This window comes from Oncorhynchus mykiss, chromosome 3 (genome assembly GCF_057628025.1).
Source record: "Oncorhynchus mykiss isolate SJ-2025 chromosome 3, ASM5762802v1, whole genome shotgun sequence".
NCBI lineage: Eukaryota > Metazoa > Chordata > Actinopteri > Salmoniformes > Salmonidae > Oncorhynchus > Oncorhynchus mykiss.
The window spans coordinates 60,689,664-60,712,792 of NC_143024.1; the positions used below are offsets into that span (position 1 = coordinate 60,689,664).

Consider the following 23,129-nt stretch of genomic DNA (forward strand, 5'->3'; position numbering starts at 1 on the left):
CCCATATAGTATATGAACACGTCATAAGTTACGGCAAAATGTGTAGAATTGCAGAATATTTTATTTAAACTGCGAAATTATCTCTTAGCCTCATGTCAAAATGTGTAGGATAGTAGGACATTAGCTTTAAAATTACAAAATGTTCTCTCATCCTCATGACAACATTTTAAGAATAGGATGAGATGAGCTATAAAACAGAACATTTTTATTTCTGTCCCATGGCAAAATGTTTAGAATTGTAGGTAGGAAATTCGATTTAAATGTTTTCTTTCAGCCTCTTGACAAAATGTTTAGAATATCATTACAAAACTGCTAATTTTTCAATCTGCCCCATGGAAAAAAAGCCTGGAAGTAGGTGCCACGGTGCCCCAAATGCGTTAGTCCGGCCCTGTTGGGACGCAATGCGTCACCTCAGCTCAGCCGCACTGTCTATTAGTGCCCCTACCCCACTCATTTCAGTCAGTGTCCCCTCCATTCTCATTGGGTCATAGTGCTGTCAGTTTGGCTCAGATTTAAGAGGAAGTGCGTGAAGTGTGTGAAGTACGTTCGTTCTGGTTTCCCCATTGGCTGGAATATTTTGGGGGGCTGCTCCATCGAGTTCAAAACTTTGCTTGCACTGACCCGGCACCCCTGGCAGGCTAAAATGAATCCACCAAAACAGTACCACAGTACCACGTTGTCATCTGCATTTCTGCCATTAGAAGAAAACTTTTAGAATGACGAGTGGATGCTGACAGATCACGGTCGGGAGACTCGGGAGTCAGGATCAACATTCAACACCACAAGTGTCAGGCTTTGTCCATGGTATGTTCACACTCTTATTATATCCACATCATAATAATTCAACTCAGTTTTCATATTTTGTGTCTTCTTAATATTTGCCTATTTGATGACTTATCTTTCCACTTATCCTTCCACCTTTACTGTGCTTTCAAAATACCCCTCAACATACCCCTCAAGAGAGGCATAATAAGTCATGTCAAACTGTGTAGATTGGAGAAAATACGTTTTAAAATGCTAAATAAAATGACGGTTGAGGACCCCCGGTCCACCCGTCTACTGTTTGCCCCCCCCCCCCCCCCCCCCCCCAATATCTACACCACAATTTCGTCCTTGTCCTAAAAGCAAATGTGCCTGTAATCAGGTATTTTCATTGCACCAACTAGCTGTACCATCACCAATCCGCATGTGCACTGGGTTTCTATTACCGCAACCTTTCATGTAGTGCTTCTCTCCCACCACAGCTATCAGCCAATTACTTCAAATTCCAAAGGCATATGAGCACGTTACATGATAAGGACTTGCAAAAGATGAAGACACTGGTCAATTGCAGACAAAAATGAACCAACGTGATTAATATACCTACCGGACAATTTTGTGACAGAATAAGGATATTCAATCCCACCACACCATCATGCTAAAAATAAGGCACTCATTCTACTGAGCATTAGTATGATGTCGTCTTTTGATCTTGTGCTGATAAGTTGAACTCTTTCAGGAAACTCCTGCCAACGTACCCTCTGCCTTTTTCTTCTTCTCGTTTAAAATAAAGATCAACTGGCAAAGCCTCGGTTGCACAGGTTCTGATGATATGAATCCTTTGGTAGGACATTGACACCAGAAGCTATTCGAGGCCAAAGTGGTATCGTTGGACACTGATATTATGATTCTGCCTACTTATTATAGAACAAGTCTGGCAAAGCATTAACCTCTGACAGGTGAAAAAAGAACACTTACAATACGACCGCTACTGAACCAAATGCCAAAAGCCAAAGGAAATGCTCCTTCCTTTTCAAACAGTCATAACGATTTGTAATGAATTGACTTGAAAAATCTCAGCCCATTCAGTTGGCACATTTTGTATAAGCAGACAGTTTATTATAGGCGAGTCAGTAGTTAATCATCTCTTTTATGTAATGGGCACTTCAAAGATGGATCACTTCCACTTGAGTTGTGGGGTCATGGCTGTGCTACTGCACTAAAAGCCTTGTGAGGCTTCTCATATCATGAGGTTTTGTCTCAGAATAATTAGCCGACACCACCAAACGTCTTTTAAACTACACCGGCCAAATGGGCTTCATATTTAACTCCTTCAGCAGCCAATTGGGAAGCAAGACTTTTTTCCTGCTCAGTTTACTAATGATAACATTTCTCCCCCATTAGCTCAAAGGGTGCCTTTGTTGTGAGGCAATGATCCCGAAGGTTTCAGCATCATTTGTAACATGGCAGGTAAGACAAACGGTGCATACAGTATCGGAGCAGCACAGTGACACCACTGAAAGACATTTGGGTTTATCCCTGTACCCCTGAACAGACAGTTAGTAGTCTCATGCACCATGCCATTACGATCAGTATACTCCGAATATGTAACATTTTTCAATATACGGTAGATATCAGAAGAAAACCATGGGTGTATTGACAACTCCAAGGATACTACTGAAAATAGTGATTCATTTTGTCTAAAAATTTCATAAAACCATGATCACTCGTTGCTTGACCCAGAAGTAGGATTGCACGTGTCAATGTCCACCAGCTAATCAACAAAACAACATGTATTTTTTTTAAAGAGTGAAAATATAATAAATAGGCATCACTGGACTTCAAGTTCAGAGAAAGGACACTCCTAAGAGAGGAAGGACACTCCTAAGAGAGGAAGGACACTCCTAAGACTTCCGAGCAACAATGGGGACGATCATAATCCCTGTATGCTATACATTAGGTTAACAGCTTTCAACAACCTTCGCCAAAAGGAAACCAATATTCTGAGTCCTTCAAATGAAGCCTGTGTTTCCTGACAGTATCAGTTCTGGGAAAGGTGACTGGCAGACTAAAGTGGACTTTTCAATGAATGTGAGCTGCTCTTACATTCAGCCACAGTCTTTTTTTAAAGTCATCGAAGTAACTACAGCTTTCCTTCAGGAATAAATTGATAAATTGATTTTTAAAAGCCTAAATGTAATAACAATGGTCAAAATAGAGGCTATTAAGAGAAAGTTAAGAGAAAAGTGGCCAATATGATGCAAATATACTATTAGGAATCTGTTGTCTAAGGATTGGCACTTTTTTGTTAGTGTCTTTGTTTCGACTGTTTTGTTTAGTTTGGTGTTGTTTTCTTTCTGTTAATCTCTCTGACCATGTCTTTTCTAATTAGCCATCTTAAACCCACAGCAGGTGAGAACCCCACACCATCCACAGTGAAAAATAGCCCTACTACTGCCAAACAAAGAGGAGCAGCAGAGGAATTTTCATTAGAACAATGCCTCCCAATGCCTCAGACCCCACTGTGAAATCACAATGGAACAATGGAAGAGCCAGCAGGGCTGAAACCTCATAACTGGAAATGTCAACACGCCAAAGGGACTATGGAGATGGATAGCAGAATGCAGAATACAGTATAGCTTCCTACAAAAAAAATTAAACCCCACCCCACAACAAAATATTTTGTCCCTTCCCCAAAACATCTCTTTCCAATCATGTCGGGCCCCTGAAAGAGGTGTAGCCTCTTTCATCACTACCGCCTTGTTTTGGTACGTCCCCTCGCACTTTCTGAATGTGCGTCCAGAAAACGGCTGGCAGCGTGGAGCGCTGGATCCGTCCATCCTGTCAGAGTGAAGTGCTGCTGCTCCATTTCATATGGAAATCAATGCAATAGAATGCAGTCAACTGCTGAACAACTGACTTTGGCTCTTACTGCCTCACACAAAACAGAGAAAAGCCCAAGGGAGTTTGGCAGTGGCATAGGTCCAAAAGGAGGCGAGAAATAGTGTGTGAGGCTGTACTTCGTCGATTTTCTTTTTATGTGTTAAGCTACATTTGACTAGAAATATATAGGAAGCAGCAGAAATTGAGACGTTACATTGCATTACTGCGGGAGGTCAAATGTTTGGGTTCACTGCCTCTGACAGACTGTCACTCAACACAAAATGAGCATTGGGTTAGCCTAAACATTGCACCCTATGCATCACATAATAGTCTGGGACCTGGGTTCAGAGCGCTGTATAATGAGAAAGGATTAGTCCTTCATTTAAGCCAACTGTGCTAACTTCTGTTCCCAACTTCTGTTCCCTAATAGAGCGTTACCGTTGTCCAAGGATTTAGGCCTAAACCGGAAAAGGGCACAGCATGTGTGAGGTTTAGTATGCACATGCTGGCCAGGTTTTTTTTTTGCCCCATGTGAAATTTCAACATCAACCCACAAGTGTTTTTTGTTGTGACATGCTGTAGCACAAATAAACTAAAAATAGGTTAAACTCAATTATTGAGAAAAACAAACTGAAAACACCTATTTGAGATAGTAGGAAATGCTAATAAGACAAGCCCAACTCCCATTGTACTATACAATGTATGTACCACTGACACAGAACATCTTGTTGATCCTGGTTTACTTTGTATCAATTTTTTTCTAAATCAATCACGCATGTTTCTCATAAGACCCTGAATGACCAAGGCTGTTTGTGGCAAATGATTGAGGTTTGAAAGAGACTGAAAGACACCCAATATTCATACAATTAACCAGCAAAAACATGTTTTCAACAGCACAATCTGCATGCTAGCAAAAGATGGTCAACTAGCCATGACGGAGGTTATTCAACCACCAAGTCCAGTTCCTTTGTTACCCATTACTGTAACATTAAATCGCCCTACAAGTGTGTCACATTACCCATTATGCTGACACACACATTTTACAACACTTTCAAAGCCTCTTGATAATGAGCAACAAAAGATTGTCTGTCACACATTAAAAGATCATCAAGCTGACCCAACAGAAATTAGGCTCAATGGATTAGCGAAAGTAACCTGTCCTCCTGCACCAAAGCCCTTTCAGTAATTTCCTCTCAAACATGCTGAATGAATATGGAATAAATCAACAATTTCTGCCTCACATTTCTAAGGAGCTCAACAGGTGCCATGATGCAAACTGCAAAAGATGCAGGAAGTGCATGATGCTCTGTTGCTTGTCATGGAAATGCACAACTGAAACAGATGACTTTGATTACCTGTAAACTTGAATTATTTTTTAAACCTATGAGGACACAAATTGTTGGTACATCATCAGTTGTAAGGGACAGCCCTGCTAATTATTAACTTGACAATGCTGACAAAGCCCTGATTTGATTCAATATTATAATTAATTCTGACCAAGACCGTTCAGATCCTCAGCTTGCACATATTGTGTACTAAAAAATGCCACTGGATCATTTAAATTGCTACATTTGATTAAATTATTTGTGTCTTTTTTCATGTATTTTGTGTTACTTTCTTATTTTGTATTGTCTTGGAATGTAGACTATTTGGCCTAACTCAACAGCTGGTAAAAATGAAGAACTAACATAGTCTATTTAGCCTGGGATGTCTACGTGTGAGGTTGCAAGAACATTCCCCTTGTTGTTTACATGCCCTCTTTTGCCCGTTGTTCGTTAGGTAGAAATGGTCGCTTTCATGCAGCAGCAGCTGCAGCGTAATTAGTTGCTTGATTCACACTAAGGAGCTTACATACTCAGGGTTGAGCAAAAAGAAAGTAGATTACAATTTCAGCAGTGTAGGCCTAGGGTATAACTAGGCCTACAAGAAAAACACAAGAGTATTTCAGATCTATCAAGCCGGATATATTATTCGTTTCTACAGAATTTGAAAGAAAATGGGCTCTTAAATTACAGCTATGTCATTAGTTATCATTTTTATGGGTTGCGCACTAGGCAAGCTGTTGAGTTCCTCTTAGTATTTGTACCAGTAGCTATAGTCCACACAGATTGTCAGCAAATCACATGCCTGCGTCTGTTACCTAGCAACGGCAAAGCTCAGGCAAAAGTTATCCAAGAACTTCAAATCTGTCTGAGGGAGGCTTTTTGCGCAATACAAGCTGTAATAATGCTTTAGAGTAAAATAGTTTTGTTAAAGAATTTAAATATTGTAAACTATATTAATAAATTCTGTATTTATTGGCTTCCCCAAAAAAATATTTGTATGGCTGGGAAAAAAACTGACCAAAGAGTTTGTAGATTTGTCACAATCTGATTTTGTTTTTTAAAAATTGCACATCACTTTTTATTATAGGCCTACAAAGTGCCCAACAATTCCAATAGGCCACGCATTGCACACACATGGCTAACTTACATGGCTTGTTGTTCTGATAGATAGGCAAACAATCTAATATGGCTGTCAACAAGATTATTGTTTGCCTATCAACATTTTAGTTAAATCATGTCCTCAAAAAACAGTCCCCTTTAATGGTTGACATTTCCTTTTCGAAGGCAAATATACAGAAACATATCATAGCAGGTTCACAATAAAGGCTGTGTTTAAATGAGTTTAGGAGACTCTTACCTTGTGAATGACAACGGAAAGTACACAAAATTAATATAATAAGAAGCTTTGCAAGCACTGCTCTCCACATTCTGATGATGGGTCCCGGCTGTTCTGTCCAGCTCCTCATGAAGCCGGGCAGATGGAGGTGCTCTAGGAACTGGGATGCTGCTGCTTGCCTCTCTCTTTCTTGTCCCGCTAGTTGACAAAAAGGGGCGTGTACAAAGCCAGATACCGTCACTCCCCCAACCCCTGCCCTCCAGATAAATCACTTATTAAACCGCGCGCCCTGGAATCTGCATAATTTCTCTGACCGGACTGTCTCATTTGCGCGTGATTTCACATTGAGTTGTCTATCAGACAGCTGATAGGATTTGTCAACATTAGTAAAATAGTAAAGCAGCATTGTATTGTTTCATTGTCTAACCAATTACTCTCGAAGTAAATCAAATTAACATAGATTATCCTAAAAATAGCCTATTCACAAATTCCTAGCGGCAATCTGTTTTTGTTTTTTTAATTGAAGGATTAAGACCTAGGGCCTAAATATGTATTTATTTACTGTTTATTTACTTTGTACTTTTATTTCATAGTCTATTAATTAACTCAGCAAGCAAACAAACAAGTACAACTCACAACTGTTGCTCCTCTTTTACTAGGCTTTTGTAGCTGATAGGTTTAATTCACATATGATATTTCACACCCAGTGAGTGATGTCAAAAATGTTTAAAAAATATAATTTGTCATAAGAGTAAAATAGATTGATCAATTATAGGCTACATTGTTGCCACATTTGCTAGGAGGCCGCATTTGTTATTCTTTGTTCTAACCGAGGGGGACTCAAAGTTATTCAGCTTCAGGGTGACATTGGTGTGTTGGTACGGGGTCAAGGCTCAGTTACATGAGGGGCAGGATAAACATTCAATGCCAGGATCATAATAAATGGCAAAAAATCTGTCAAATGATAAGACATCAATGAATCAATAATTAATAGGCCTGTAAATTGGTTCACTATTTAATGCTGTGCATTATAACCAATGAATCACATAGGCCTATTTTATGTCTAAAAGCAAGGTTTGACAGAATAATTCCATTGAATATCCCCAAATTGTTTGTACTGAAATAAGTAGCCTACCCGTCCTTCCAGCCTTGCTCTTTCTCCCTTTTCCTGTGCATAAAAATCCTGTTTTGATGTGCTGATTAGCATGCATAGGCAAGCCTTATAGGCTACATAGATGTTATGTATTGTTTTTGTCTGCTCCTAAATAATTGTCTATTTATATACATTGGTTTTAAATATTGGTATTTTGGAAATCCCGAAGGCTTGGGTCTTGGTCTCTGGAAGTGTGTTTAATGGGCCACTTTAGATGGGCCTCACGTTTCCATATGTGTTGCATGCAAACCCACTGTGCAGGCATTTATGAGAGGCGCAGCCCCATCATGCGGTGAAGAAGAGGAAATTGCACCTGCTGCGCGCCGCCTACAATTCCACCTGCAACATTTCCGAATTCCAATAATGTAAAGAAACATTAATTTTCAATAACTCTCGTGTGTTTATCTTTAAGGTAAACTCAGCGACATGACGTAGATGCAGAAAGTAAACAGATTTCCGCAACAACTAAGAGCGTTGAAGCGTGAGGCTTAACTGAAGCGAGGCTCAACTGCTCCGCTGATTTGGTCCTCTGGCTACCACTGTAGCAGCATGAAGCGAACCCAAGCACATGCACAGATAGTGTGTGTGACAGTGTGAAAGACTTGCATCTTGCTCATATCAATATCTGCGGCACTTCTCGCGGCCACATAATTACGCTTGCTGAGCCTGAACGGCGTTTTCACATATGCAATTTGGTACCCTGGTTTGATTTCCTGAAGCGTTAGTGAGAATTCTACAGAATACGTTTTGCTTTCACAAGACCCGTGATTCCCCTGGGAGTAGCAAGACCCATATTCTACACTCTAAAAATTAGGGGTTCAACAAGGGTTCTTCTAATATCCTCAAAGTTCTTTGAAGAACCTTAGGGTTCTTGTCACTGAAAATGGCCCCCAAAATGTTCTTCCAAGAACCCCATAGGAGGTGTGGTCCATTGAGGAACCTCCTTAGTTGGTGGGGGTTCTCGCAGGAATCTAACTGCCCAACTGAAATATTTTGATTTGAAAGGACAGCAGGTGCAGGCACTTAACTGAAAAATGTAAAGATCTTCTCAATTTAAGGTAAGGTCCCTTGTATGATCTACATTTATATTGTTTTACGATGATACCATCTATCTTTTCATATTTGTGCAAATCCTTCTAAAACAGAAAATGGACACAATTCAATGGATTTCAATCGACAAAGAGGTAAGAATATGTAGGCTATAAGAATATGTTGAAGGCTAGCTGTATTGGGTGCAGATGACTAAACTGCTCACTTCTGTGTCTGTAGGTATACAGACGAGGAGGCATACAAAGGTATGTGAATTGGTATTGGTATGTTATGAAGATCACATTTACCATCGTCCTCCCTTACCTCTTCAATGAATATCCCATAGGCCTCTACATTATGGACAAGGTATGTGTATGAAAACCATTATCAACTATATTTTTTCATTCACATTCACCACAACAACCAAGGTATGAATTCTGTCATGTGCATGTTTTGTTAATCATCTGTATAATTACTATTTTTGGGATTCACAGACTTAACCCTCCCTACACCTCTGAATATAACAGGAAACCTGTTCGATCACCATGCACTACAAAATCATTCTGGCTATGGATACGGAGAACATCAACACATTAACATCAACATGCCAGAGAATATACCCATTGGACTTGGGGCTCTGCCGGGAGTTTACCTCATATTTAGATTTTTATATTCTGCTTTGCCACCAAAATCGTAACAAACACTGAGAACTAAAATATTGTGTTGTTGTTATTGTTATTGTTATGCATATTAATAATAGGGCAGGAGGTGGGGGGTAGTTTTTGCCAGTTCTTGCTGTTAGATGTTACCCCACTCTTCCACCAAGGCACCTGCAAGTTCCCAGACATTTCTGGGGGGAATGGCCCTAGCCCTCACCCTCTGATCCAACAGGTCCCAGACGTGCTCAATGGGATTGAGATCCAGGCTCTTCGCTGGCCATGCCAGAACACTGACACTCCTGTCTTGCAGGAAATCACACACAGAACGAGCAGTATGACTGGTGGCATTGTCATGCTGGAGGGTCATGTCAGGATGAGGCTGCAGGAAGGGTACCACATGAGGGAGGATGTCTTCCCTGTAACGCACAGCGTTGAGATTGCCTGCAATGACAACAAGCTCAGTCTGATGATGCTGTGACACACCGACCCAGACCATGACGGGCCCTCCACCTCCAAATCGGAATGGGAAATAGTGTTTAAACAGCATGGGAAACAGATTTAATGGGCCATTCGCAGTTTCACTGTACCGGCCACGTGTACTTAGACTTGCATGGCGTAATCTTTGAGACAAGCATATGCTACTGGCAGGATCAAACACCCTTTACAATGAAGATCTGTGAAGTTATTTGGATTTTTACTAATTATCTTTGAAAGACAGGGTCCTGAAAAAGGTCTGTTTCTTTTTTTTGTATATCAGTCAAAAGTATCACATTTCCAGTTTATGCTTCAAAATAACAGGTTTTAAAAATTGGTTCTATTTTACTCAAAATTCCAAGGCATACAGTAAGGCATTGTTGGAGAATATATGGATTCAGTTCAATGCATGACTAATGTAATTCACCAATACAATTCTTGGTAGTCCCAAAAATATTGCTATCAAGTTGTAAATCACACATTGTTTGCTGCCTCCACCCATTCGGGATGCACTGTTTCAGTTTCAATTATTCAATATTTTTAACAAAAACGGACGACTGTAACTAAGGCTCGGAATGTCAATGGGGCAGCAGTCTAAGGCACTGCATTTCAGTGCTAGAGACGTCACTACAGACCCTGGTTTGATTCCAGGCTGTATTACAACTGGCCGTAATTGGGAGTCCCATAGGGCGGCGCATATTTGGCCCAGCATTTTCCTGGTTAGGTTTTGGCCTGGGTAGGCCGTCATTGTAAATAAGAATTTGTTCTTAACCGACTTAGTTAATTAAATAAAGGTTAAACAAAACAATTAAACCAGCAAGTGCAATGATCACGAGTCAGTTATGACATGTCTAATAGGCATGTGTCAAACACAAGGCCCGTGGGCCGAATAGGACACACAAGGAAGTATAAATGAGTTAACAGTTGAGTCATCTACTTTATTAAATTACAGCCTGATGCGCTCACATCATTTCACATCTGTGAATTCTTCTTCAATTCTGCTGCATTTGTGTGTCCTGTTTACAACAAGCAAGAGAGAGAAAATGTACAGACAGACACATGCCACAGTCCTAGCTAAGCTACTAAAATGTTGAAGTCTGGCTTTGGTTTTTAAAACTTGACAATGAACAACCAAAAAACAAAACCTTCAACAAAACATAATGCAAAGGAGAAACATGTAGGCCTATTGCAGCAACATTTGAGCAGTAGCCTAGGCTGGCTACTCAACTACAATACAGTTTGAGTGCACTAAACAGCAGTGCTGCATTCAACTGCACCGGTGACCCATGCAGTGCAAGAAAATGAAAAATATCAAGTTATAGGGAAGACCCAGATGCAAACAGTGTCGAAGTAACAAAAGTTTATTACTAGAACAGGGTGCAGGCAAAACGACAGGCATCCAGAAGTCAATAATCCAGGTAAGAGTCCAAAAGGTACTGAACAGCAGGCAGGCTCAAGGTCAGGGCAGGCAGAGGTCAATAATCCAGTGTGGTCTCAGGTATAGAGACACACAGTGCAGAGAACTGTAGCTACAGATTGTTAAACGCAATAATGTGATTTATCCAAAGATTTTTGCTGACATCTGGTTGAAAATTCTCTGTGCTACAGCAAAGAGTACCTATCCTGTAACTCCCAGTTATGGATACAAAAATTAGTTGGTTAAATAACATTATCTGGTGTAATCTGTAGCTAAGAGAACTAGTGATTATCATATGATGGGAGAGGTGGTCCTGAGGAAATTGCCATTTCAAAGAAACGTACAGTAAGTTCAGGGAATACTTGTAAAGCTGTGGAGTAGTGTTGTCATGCTCAAACTGCCATTCAGCTCCTCGTGAGTCATCTGCTTGAAATCCTGCATAATGTTTAATCCCTCGAGAGTGATACAGTTCGCGATACAGTTCTACTACAATGACACACACGGGCAAAGGTATTATGTTTCTGTATCTATAATTCACACCAGGAAGAAGCTCAGGCACCACACAGTATTATCTGTAAAAATATATATATATATATATTCTATTGTACAGTTTGAACAACAGTTGAACCGTGCCAGCATAACATCAACATCAGGGTAGACTAGTTGAGCATGCATGCATGTGCACAGGCACATAGATTACATTTACAACAATATCTAGCCTAATAGAATTAAATATGGCATAGCCCTCAACCTTTCCACAGTGACCAGACCGTACAGATGAGCCTAGGTAGGTAGGCAGACAGTATCTACCTACATCCATGTCTATCAGGCATGCTTAGGCCAATATTTTTATAGTAAACCAGTGTCAGTTTTAGAGATTTAAGACAGTAAATTGTTGTATTATTGTGTCTCCTCACTGTTTGCTAGTAAACTTAGCTAACTAGCTTGTTGGATATGCAATACTTGTTATCTGTTTGGAATCCTTTCTTGCATCATGCCTATAATTTTGTAAGATTGAAACGCATCCACAGTCATAATCATAACCAATATCAACCCTCATCAATTATGTTACATAGCTAGTCAGTGTGTGAAGCCCTGACCTGTCTTACTCCTGGGCAGTTATGTGTGGAACACATCTCACTGTCCTAGAAATGCCTCAGACATAATGAAAACAAGACCAGATTCCCCAATAATATAATTCCCCTTTAAGACAACAGAACTGTCAGTGCGTGCACAAGCTTAACATTTATCAACAGAATACAACATAATACATGAACTGGCATGACACTTTCACCCATGGTTGCCAAACAGAGCTAACCCAAGGCTATGCCTCCAACAAGCTACACCTCTGGATCCTGTAATAGGATGCTGCTGCTACAGTGCACCCACCTAAGGGGTCAGTCGTCCCTGACAACCCCAAAATCCAACACAAAGTCCTTAAACCTGGACGGGGGTCTTCGGCGGCGGTGGCGTGATTGCCATGGGGGGGTGCTATCCTGATCTTGAGATGGAGCCTGCGGCGGCGGCACCCTGGTGGCCGTGGGGAGTCCCATTCTGACCTTGCCCCTCAGGTCAGGAAACCACTGCATTGTCCGATGGTCCAGGGCTGTATGGAGGAGTAACCACCTCCTTGTCCTCTCTTTCCACTTCAGAAGGTGTATGAGATTGGTAAGGCACAAGGGCGATCTTGATGGAGGACAACAACTTGTCCACGAGTCCGAAGCTGGATGCAGTAAATCACATCAGAAATTTGTTCCAGAACCATGCATGGGCCTTCCCAGTGACTCATTAGTTTCGGTCTCAGACCACGCTTGTGCCAGGGGCTGTACATTCACATTTCTTGGCCAGGCTGGAAAGGCTGACTTCGACAGGAGATGTCTTCTGCCCTCTTCTGCTTTAACCCTGCTTCCGTCAAACGATGCCGTTCAAAGTCGAGGGCGGTGTCCAGGTGCTGCTGAAAGTGGTGGAGGTTCTCCAAGCCTGCGGCTCCAGAGGTCTTCCAAAGGTCAAATCTGCGTTTAATTCTGCCAAACGTCAGCATTGCTCGGGTGCAGACAGTGGACTCCTGCACTGCTGATCGATAAGCCCACATGTCCAATGACAGATGTCAGTTCCAGTCCTTCTCGTGGTTGGAGGTGAGTGTGGCCAGCTGTATCACCGTAGTCCAATTAAACCATTCAAAGAGCCCTTTGTTTTTGGGATACAGGGGGTGGTCCTTGTCTTGCGCAGCCCCAGCTTCTCACAGACTTTGTTGAGCTTCTCACAGACTTTGGGGACCACATACGCTTCTGGCCACTTGGTAAAATAGTCCATGGCCACACATGCATATCGATTGCCTGCCTTTGTCATGGGGAAAGGACCCACCTGATATTGCTGCAATGGGCATGGGAGTGTCCAGTTGGTCCTTCAGGGCAGTACAGGTGTCGCAGGCATGCACATACTGTTCTGTGTCTTGGTGGGAGCCAGCCCAGTAGAGTTTCCTTTGGAGGCGTTGGAGGGTCTTTGTGTACCCAAAGTGACCTGCCCCCACTGACCCATGGACAGCTTTGATGGCATGGGCATGCATGGAATGAGGCACAAGCCGCTGCCACACCACGAGTTGTGTGTTGGTTCCCTCCATCTTCGAAACAGTACCCCATTGTGAATGGCAAGGTTGTCCCACTGGGAGTAGGAGGCCTTGGCTTCTGGGCACAAGGGTGAGACTCTGTTCCAGGCAGACTGTGGGCAGGAGCCCTCCCTTTTTTTCAGTCTTCCTCTTCACAAGGCGGTGAGATAACTCATCAGCGTTTGTGTAGAGAAAACCAGCCTGGTGCTGCACTTCAAACCCTTCACTCTGGGTTGTACAATCTAAAATACCCACATACACAAGGGATCTGTAGACTCAGAGGTAAAGAAATTACTGTTTAACCATTGTTTTCATGGCTCTTGCCACAATTGGGTTGCAATGACATATGTTCTGTGCTAACTGTCCCTGGGTCATCAACTAGTCAAAATATTAAACCTGTTGTTTAACAAATCCGCTAGGGCCTAAAAAAAATTGGTGCTGACTTATCAGCTCAATTTTCAGTACTAAATAATTTACTTGGATCTACTCCAATTCTGGGCAGTGTTCCACGTAATTTAAACAGATTCTTGTTTTAGATGACATTACCTTCTTATTTAAATCACTGGTATATTCAACCTATCGAATTGAGAAATAATAATTGGAAATGGTCAAACACGTATCTTATTCAATTATTCATACCTGTGTCCCTTACAGCCTGAGTTCAGTGAGTACCACTCACTTTCACTGGTGGCTTATCTATTAGTCCACATCATGCTTATCTTTAACCCAAACACCAGATGGCAGCCTCAAATATAATATCAATCCCAAGGTTCAATCCCTATGTTCATCATGTGACCTTGAATTAAAACCTTAGCTTCTTCAAATGACTAAGATATTGCATTTTTAGAATTCTAACTGAAAGCCACTAATATTACTATTCACATACTGTCAACACACATTCAATTTGACATCAACTGATAGATTATGAGTACCATTAATCTTTCCACTTTACTTTCTTTATCACTGTCTTTGTTACTTTCATTATTCTCCATATCAGTTTCCTTCATCTAGGACCCTTCTACTCTTTCCAGTAGGAAAACCCCTCTCAATCATTACTGCTAATACACATGGATCACTCTCAAGCAATGTTCCGCTTCTACCCCATTGTAAGGTTTAAAAACAAACAAAACAAATATGATAACTTTCTCCTTATTCAAAGGCCTTTTTTTTGCATTTAAGCATACCCTAACAATGTTACTCTTAATATTTATTACCAATTTCTGTTGGATATTCACTTTCTGCTTCACACTCATTAAATGTCTATTATTTTGAGATGAATATGTAATGTCCCGAAATTAAAAAATACATCAGCCAATTCAGAAGGGGAGAGAAACTTTGGAGGGAGCTTCCTTTTTAAGGTAATGAGTCTGGCACCTGACACAGGATAGACTGGGAAACTGTGTCAGAACTCCACTCCTCCTGGGGGAGTGGTTCAATTTTCCTGCTTACTCAGTGGTTTAATATCTCATCGTTTGGGATATCTGGGATAAAATCAATTGTAGCATTAGCTTTAGTTAACAAGTCTCTACCTAACAAGTTACATGGTTGGCTGGGTGAATACAGAAAATAATTTTCAACATTCATTGGTCCTATGGAATAGGGCATGGGTTTTGTTTCAAAATGTATTACCAGGGTGGAGGAAATCCTATAAGGGTTTAATTAAGCACCTGTATCTACCAACATAGGAATTTCCTTCCTCTTTATGTTTACCATAATGTTTGGACCAGATTGGTCTCCTTTTACCTGTGGGCATTGCTGTATCAAATATGTTGTTTCCCCCGAGGGGCGTCCCTATTGTGGCAGATTAATTTAATTTATTTATTGACGAAGCCACTGGTTTAACATAGCGATGATGTTTTGCTTTGGAAGCTGATTTAAAAGCATAGAAAATGTACCAATCTTTGTCTGAGGCTTTATTTTATTTTAGACCCTTTAGACAGTCATACTCATCAGAAAACGTGATAGTGGCCATTCCATCAGTCCTCTGTTATGAGGGCCCAGCTGGGCTCTCCTTCTCCGATGACCATCTAATTCTGGGCCACTATTCCGGGTCTGCATTGGTCCCTTTGGCTTAGGACAGATCTCACCGTTTGTCAGGTTTCCACAGTGGAGGTGGTCAGAAGAACTGGTACGGCCCTCTCCAACGGGGGTCCTTCCAACTCTCTCTCCTGAAGTCTTTGACCACCACAAAATCATCCGGGTTCAAATAGTGCTCAGCTCCACCTGCCAGGTTAACATTGTTAAGGGTGACACAATACTCAACCATGTCTTCCTCCATTCCTTGCAGGGACAACCTGTTCTGGGGGAAAGGTGTATTAGTCTTCCTCATGGGACGGCCAGTCAGCACATGGGACGCAGGGGATACTGAAATGCCACATCCAACATTGTTAGTCATGCAAATCAAAAATTTCATGCAGAAATGTTCTGCAAACACAGTAAAACCTACTGTACACCAATATTATTTACAAGACCCACAATCCCTCCTTTTGACACATGGTTTGACCATGTAACAATTTGGCAAGGAATTGGAAAGTACAACGGGGCATGGATAGTCTACTCCACTCATCCAGCCATACAGCCGAGGCGTCCTTTTCTGATGCATCAGCCGTTGCTGATGTCCTTAACAGAGAAAGGCTTAGTGGAAGCAGGAACTGCTGCCATCTGTAGGAGGGGGGAAACTGAAGATTAATCATCTAATTTAGCTGCGCAGTCAGCCTTAGCGTTCCCCAGATAAATGTTATCTGTAGGGGCCTCCGAGTGGAGCTGTGGTCTAAGGCACTGCCTTGCAGTGCTAGCTGCGTTACTACAGATCCTGGTTCAATACCGCGATTGGGAAACCCATGAGGCAACGCACAATTGGCCCAGTGTCTTCCGGGTTAGGGGAGGGTTTGCCCAACAGGGATGTCCTTGTCCCATCACGCTCTAGCGACTCCTGTGGCGAGCCAGGCGCATGCATGCTGACTTGGTCGGCAGGTGTACAGCGTTTCCTCCGACACATTGGTGCACCTGGCTTCCGTGTTAAGCATGCATTGTGTCAAGTGTGAGGGGAGTCTAGCACTCAGGTGGTGGACCTATCCACAAAAAACTCAACGTCCGGATTGTCTAACGGGGTGTCTCTCAAGTCCAACCTAGGACTAGAGTCAACTTCAATAGCTAAGTCACAGTTATGGTCTTCACCGGCATCTGCTGTAGAGAAGAGTTAAAGGGTTAAGAATTGTACATAGTTTCAGAGTAACATGGGACATGTTCTGACAGTCTAGCAGTCTCGCAGGTGTCAAATGAGCTGTTGGAACGACCACAACTGGTGCAGCTCCTGGTGCAGCTCCGTCCAATGACGGTCTTTGATTAATAGCACAGACATGGTTTAAACAGGAATTGGTTATTTTCTTGGTATTGTCATTGCATGAGCCCGGTATGAGGAATAGAAAGTTGATGTTGAAGCTGACCACATTCCCTCTCCTTCCCAGGTGTCATGTTCTGACCTTAGTTCCTTTGTTTGGTCTTTGTTTTAGTATGGTCAGGGCGTGAGTTGGGGTGGGCAGCCTATGTTCTTTTTTCTATAATTTGGGATTTCTGTGTTTGGTCTGGTGTGGTTCTCAATCAGAGGCAGCTGTCAATTGTTGTCCCTGATTGAGAACCATACTTAGGTAGCCTGGTTTCACCTTTGAGTTGTGGGTGATTATTTTCTGTTATGTGTATGTCACCTTTCAGAACTGTTTCATTTAGTTTCTCCTTTGTTATTTTGTTTAGTGTTTTCGGTTTAATAAATATATGATGAACACTTACCACGCTGCGCTTTGGTCCTCACCTCCTTCCAACGACGAGCGTTACACCAGGCCACCCAATGAGTTGCTTCCATCACTTTCTTCATCCAAACACCCACATCTTTTCATTCTGTTCCAGGAGCTTTTGATAAGCTACAATGGAGAACAGAGCCAGGGACTTCATACAGTCTCACCTTAGTATCCGTCAGCAACACTCCAGCTGTTACGAAGTCTTCTACTCTGTAGAAGACAAGGACTACAGGGCCCGCCCAAAGGCTGTTGGCTGGTTCAATGAACCTCGACCACACCATCTTCCGGATCTTCTGCTCCGCTAATTCTCGCTTCGCAAGTAGCAAGCAATGAGGCTGCAAAAGGATAGGTCTGTTTCCAACTTATCCCACTGCTCAGGCTCCAGCCCTTCCGAACACCTCTACCCTAGTTCCCGCATAGCTTTCCGGGTAACTTCCGAAGGTACGTCCACTGTGCCACTGGTCACCTGCTGGGGCACACTCACCTCTTTGGGGGGGGGGGGGGGGGGGGGTGTTTAGCTGCTCCTTCAGGGGGAAGGATCTTTGTGAGGCTGTCTGTTACCAATTCCTGCCGGGTCACCTGCGGCTGCCGTTGTCTTCTTCCTCTGCTCCGAAGTCCCATCACAGATTCTTTCATCTGGAGTTTCCACGTTCCAACATCTAGGCATGCTCCCACTTGACTGAGGAAATTCAACTCTGGGATGCAGTCATCTTGGCCGACTTGCCTGTTCCCCCACGTCCATGTGGGAGAGGTGCGGGGGCCACTTCCCACCGAGGCTCAGCTCCGCCTTTTCGTCCGCAGTCTTTTTTCACCAGCTGCTTCTCACCAGCTGCTTCATGATGTCATCCAGCTCATCAAGGCTTGGGTGTATCGCTATCCCACTTCTGACACCAGTGTACAAAATGGTGACTGTCTCAACAATGTTACTCAAGGGGGCACTTTGGTATCACATGCACTTATGTCAGTCTTTTGCAGAACTGGCAATGTACAAATTTAACCCTTGATATGAGAGTACAACATAATAGATGAACTGTCATGACACTTTCACCTATGGTTATCCAAACAGAGCAATCCCAAGGCGTGGCAGACGTGTTGTTGTCTACCCTTACCACCTGGGGGCTGGCCCTTCAGGAAGTCCCAGGGTACTTAGCTTAGTGATGAGCTTTGTGGGCACTATGGTCTTGAATGCTGAGCTGTAGTCATTCTCACATAGGTGTTCCTTTTATCTACGTGGAAAAGGGCAGTGTGGAGTTTTATTGAGATTGTGTCATCTGTGAATATGTTGAGGCGGTATGCAAAGTGGAGTGGGTCTAGTGTATCCGGGAGGATGCTGTTGATGTGAGCCATGACCAGCCTTTCAAAGCACTTCAAGGCTACCGACGTGAGTGCTACGGGGCGTTAATCATTTAGGCAGGTTACCTTCGCTTCCTTGGGCACAGGGACTATGGTGGTCTGCTTGAAACATGTAGGTATTACAGACTCGATCAGGGAGAGGTTGAAAATGTCAGTGAAGACACTTGCCAGTTGGTCAGCACATGCTTTGAGTACACGTCCTGGTAATTCGTCTGGCCCCGCGGCTTTTTGAAAGTTGACCTGTTTATAGGTCTTGCTCACATCGGTTACCGAGAGAGTTATCACACAGTCGTCCAGAACAGCTTGTGCTCTCATGCATGCTTTAGTGTTGATTGCCTCGAAGCGAGCATAAAAGGCATTTAGCTCGTCTGGTAGGCTTGCAGGCTTTGTAGTCCGTAATAGTTTTCAAGCCCTGCCACATCCAACGAGCATCAGAGCTGGCGTAGTAGGATTCAATCTTAGTCCTGTATTGACACTTTGCTTGTTTGATGGTTTGTCCGAGGGCATAGCGGTATTTCTTATGAGCATCCGGATTAATGTCCCACTCCTTGAAAGTGGAGGCTCTAGCCTTTAGGTCGATGCAGTTATTGCATCTACCTTACCTGTCACCATTGACCCACTTCCATTTGCTTACCGCCCCAATATATCCACAGACGATGCAATAGCCATCACACTGCCCTATCGCATCTGGACAAGAGGAATACCTATGTAAGAATTCTGTTCATTGACTATAGCTCAGCATTCAACACCATAGTGCCCTCCAAGCTCATCATTAAGCTCGAGGCCCTGAGTCTGAATGCCGCCCGGTGCAACTGGGTCCTGGACTTCCTGTCAGGCCGCCCCCAGGTGGTGAAGGTAGGTAACAACACCTCCACTTTGCTGATCCTCAACACAGGGGCCCCGCAAGGGTGCGTGCTCAGCCCCCTCCTGTACTCCCTGTTCACCCATGACTGCGTGGCCAAGCACGCCTCCAACTCAATCATCAACAGTAGTAGGCTTGATTACCAGCAATGACCAGACAGCCTACAGGGAGGAGTGTGGTGCCAGAAAAATAACCTCTCACTCAACGTCAACAAAACAAAGGAGATGATCATGGACTTCAAGAAACAGCAGAGGGAGCACCCCCCCATCCACATTGACGGGACCGCAGTGGAGAACGGGGAAAGCTTCAAGTTCCTTGGCGTACACATCACTGACAAACTGAAATGGTCCACCCACACAGACAGTGTGGTGAAGAAGGCACAACAGTGCCTCTTCAACCTCAGGAGGCTGAAGAAATTTGGTTTGGCACCTAAAACCCTCACAAACTTTTACAGATGCACAATTGAGAGCATCCTGTCGGGCTGTATCACCGCCTGGTACGGCAACTGCACCGCCCGCAACTGCAGGGCTCTCCGGGGGGGCACCCCACTAGGATAGTTAAACAAGGAAAATTCTCCCTTGTGGGGACATTTCCCACGTCCCTTGAGGACAAAGGCTATTTTAAGCTTAGGGGTTAGGTTTAGGGTTAAAGTTAGGGTAAGGTTAGGTTTAGGGTTTGGGTTACAGGTTAAGGTTATGGTAAGGGTTGGGTTTAGGGGTTAGGGAAAATATGATTTTTTATTAAAATTAATTGTAGGTCCCCACGAGGATAGAACATACCATGTGTGTTTGTGTGAATCATACATATGTTATTTTCTCCACACTAACTACATTATGTACATGTTCCTGTGGTTGACAGACTTCAGTAATACCTTCTATGAACACTTGGGGGAGTCAATCACAGTGACATCTCAGTAAATCTACTCTATGACAATGAATTAGGCCACGAAGGTTTGTATTCTAATGCCCAATGCTATGTTGTTTAAAGTATACCAACGTAGCTACAGTAATGTAACCAATGTTAAAGCTGTGTAGTGGAAAACCGTGTCAGTGCATAGGTGAAATTAGGGCTTATAGTGCTCCATTTGAAAATAAAGGCACCTTTGTAAATAAACATGAAATAAACACATAATAAACACATAAACAAAGCAGTTAAGGCCACATTCATTATTGTTACCATAGGAGAAACTGTCAATTGAAACACATTCATCAATTTACAGAACACAATGTATATATTAACAATTAAATCTGTTTATTTTACAGTTTAAACCATGACAATCAAAATTGAAAAAACAACTATCAAAAGGTGCAGAATACTGGGGAATTACTCACCAATTAAAACTAACACAGACACATATATACATGTAACATCACTGAGCAGTAACCCATGTGCTCAAATTACAGTAATGGGGCAAGCCCACTCCTAAAGAATTCAACTAAATAACCAATGTACCTCTATTTTTAGGCCAAATTTTTAAATATAGGCTACTACAGAAGGTACATTTTTAAAATCGTTTTACTTGTTATATTTTAGCAGTGCATTCTTGGGCAGGACTTTTTGTTTTTCTTCTGTTTGATTCTCTTGGGCAGGACTTTCTTCTGTTTGGTTCCTTCATCAAGTAGAGAGCGAGAGAGAGAGAAAGTAAGAGAGAGAGAGAGACGGAACATAGTTGTAAATAATTTCTACACTGCAAATTGACAGATATACTGTATGGTCATTCTGCTGTCTGCATTGGCCATGCAGCATTTGTGGTGATATGTCCTCTGCAGAAGTCAGGGCATTCATACAACGCAGAGCTGTTGTGAAGGAAGTTGTCAAGGAGGGTTCAACACCATATTGCCCTTAAAGTTCATCACTAAGTTAAGGACCCTGGGACTAAACAACTCCCTCTGCAACTGGTTCATAGACTTCCCGACAGGTCGGCCCCAGGTGGTAAGGGTAGATAACAACACATCTGACACCCTGATCCTCAACACGGGGGGCCCTCAGGGGTGCATGCTCAGTCCCCCTTCTGTACTCCCTGTTCACCCATGACTGCATGGCCAGGCACGACTCCAACACCATCAAGTTTTTGGCATGGGTCCTCAGATCCTAAAAAATTTCTACAACTGCACCATCGAGAGCATCCTGACTGGTTGCATCACTGCCTGGTATGGCAACTGCTCGGCCTCCGACCGCAAGGCACTACAGAGGGTAGTGCGTACGGCTCAGTACATCACTGGGGCCAAGCTTCCTGCCATCCAGGACCTCTATACCAGGCGGTGTATGAGGAAGGCCTCCCTAGTCATAGACTGCTCTCTGCTACCGCACGGCAAGCTGTACCAGAGCGCCAAGTCTAGGTCCAAAAGGCTTCTTAACAGCTTCTACCCCCAAGTCATAAGACTCCTGAACAACTTATTAAATGGCTACCCATACTGTTTATCATTGCCCCCCCTTTTTTACTCTGCTGCTACTCTGTTTATTGTCTATTCTACCTACATGTACATATTACCTCAATTACCTCGACTAACCTGTACCCCCGCACATTGACTGTGCACTGGTACCCCCTGTATATAGCCTCGCTACTGTTATTTTACTGCTGCTCTTTAATTATTTGTTACTTTTATTTCATTTTTTACATGCTTAATGTTATCATGATTTGTTATAAGGGATATTATACTTTAGTAATCCACAATGACCTGGTGATGTAAAAGTCTAATAATGACATTATCTTCTACATTCCTACAGATACCTTGTAAGTGGAGATTGCAAAACATTTGCCTACAGTTACCGTGTAGGTCACTACAAGGTTGGGTGACCAGGGCCATCTGGGAATTCCTCCTGGGGGAAGGCTACCTCTGTGTCCTGCATAACTTCATTAGGATGGACACGAGGACCAGGAGGGGTTCTGCAGTTCGCCGCCATGTGCCAGATGAGAAGTCTGCTGCTCTGAAGGATGTTTCAAGGATGAGGTCCAACAACGCAGAAAGAGAGCCATTCCGTGTGCGGGAGATCTTCACCTCCTACTTCTTCAAAGAGGGTGCTGTTCCCTGGCAACACCATAGACTATACTATGCACAACCAACGGCTCTTTATAAGCCATCCACATTGCAATGAGAGTATTCTTCCATTTACTTAGCTATGTCAACTGCAGTTATTCAATTACCAGTTTCTCTCCCATTGATTTCTACTTCTCAGGTGAGGGTGCTGTTTAGGTAAGGGTGTGATGTTTGTACCAAAACAAAACAGGCTATTTTAAGTCACCTATATTGGAAAAAAATGAACAATTAGTCACCCTATAACCCACACCTACACACTCATGTACCAATCTGATTGATTGTGTTGTGCAGTAAGCAGGCTCAGGTGTATAACTGTGGCTCCTTCCACCTTCAAAGAAGTGGCAAGAGGGCCAACCATGGAGAATAGTAAGACACTTCAGTATCTCTATAACTACATTATTATTGTTTGTCCTTGTGTGTCTGTGCATGTTTTTCAGAACAA

The 23,129-nt window shown here is 42.8% G+C and overlaps 1 protein-coding gene across 13 annotated transcripts in view; it reads right to left on the reverse strand.

The window, feature by feature from the left end:
- Positions 1-6,544, reverse strand: part of LOC110504179 (low-density lipoprotein receptor-related protein 2) — a 59,664-nt gene extending 53,120 nt beyond the window's left edge. For all 13 annotated transcript variants that reach the window (XM_036974382.2, XM_090229750.1, XM_090229743.1 and 10 more), the window contains exon 1: positions 6,325-6,544. In XM_036974382.2, coding sequence (XP_036830277.2) covers positions 6,325-6,433 — 109 coding nt within the window. In that variant the 5' untranslated portion in view covers positions 6,434-6,544. The remainder of the gene's footprint in view (positions 1-6,324) is intronic.
- Between the last annotated feature and the right edge of the window lie 16,585 nt (positions 6,545-23,129).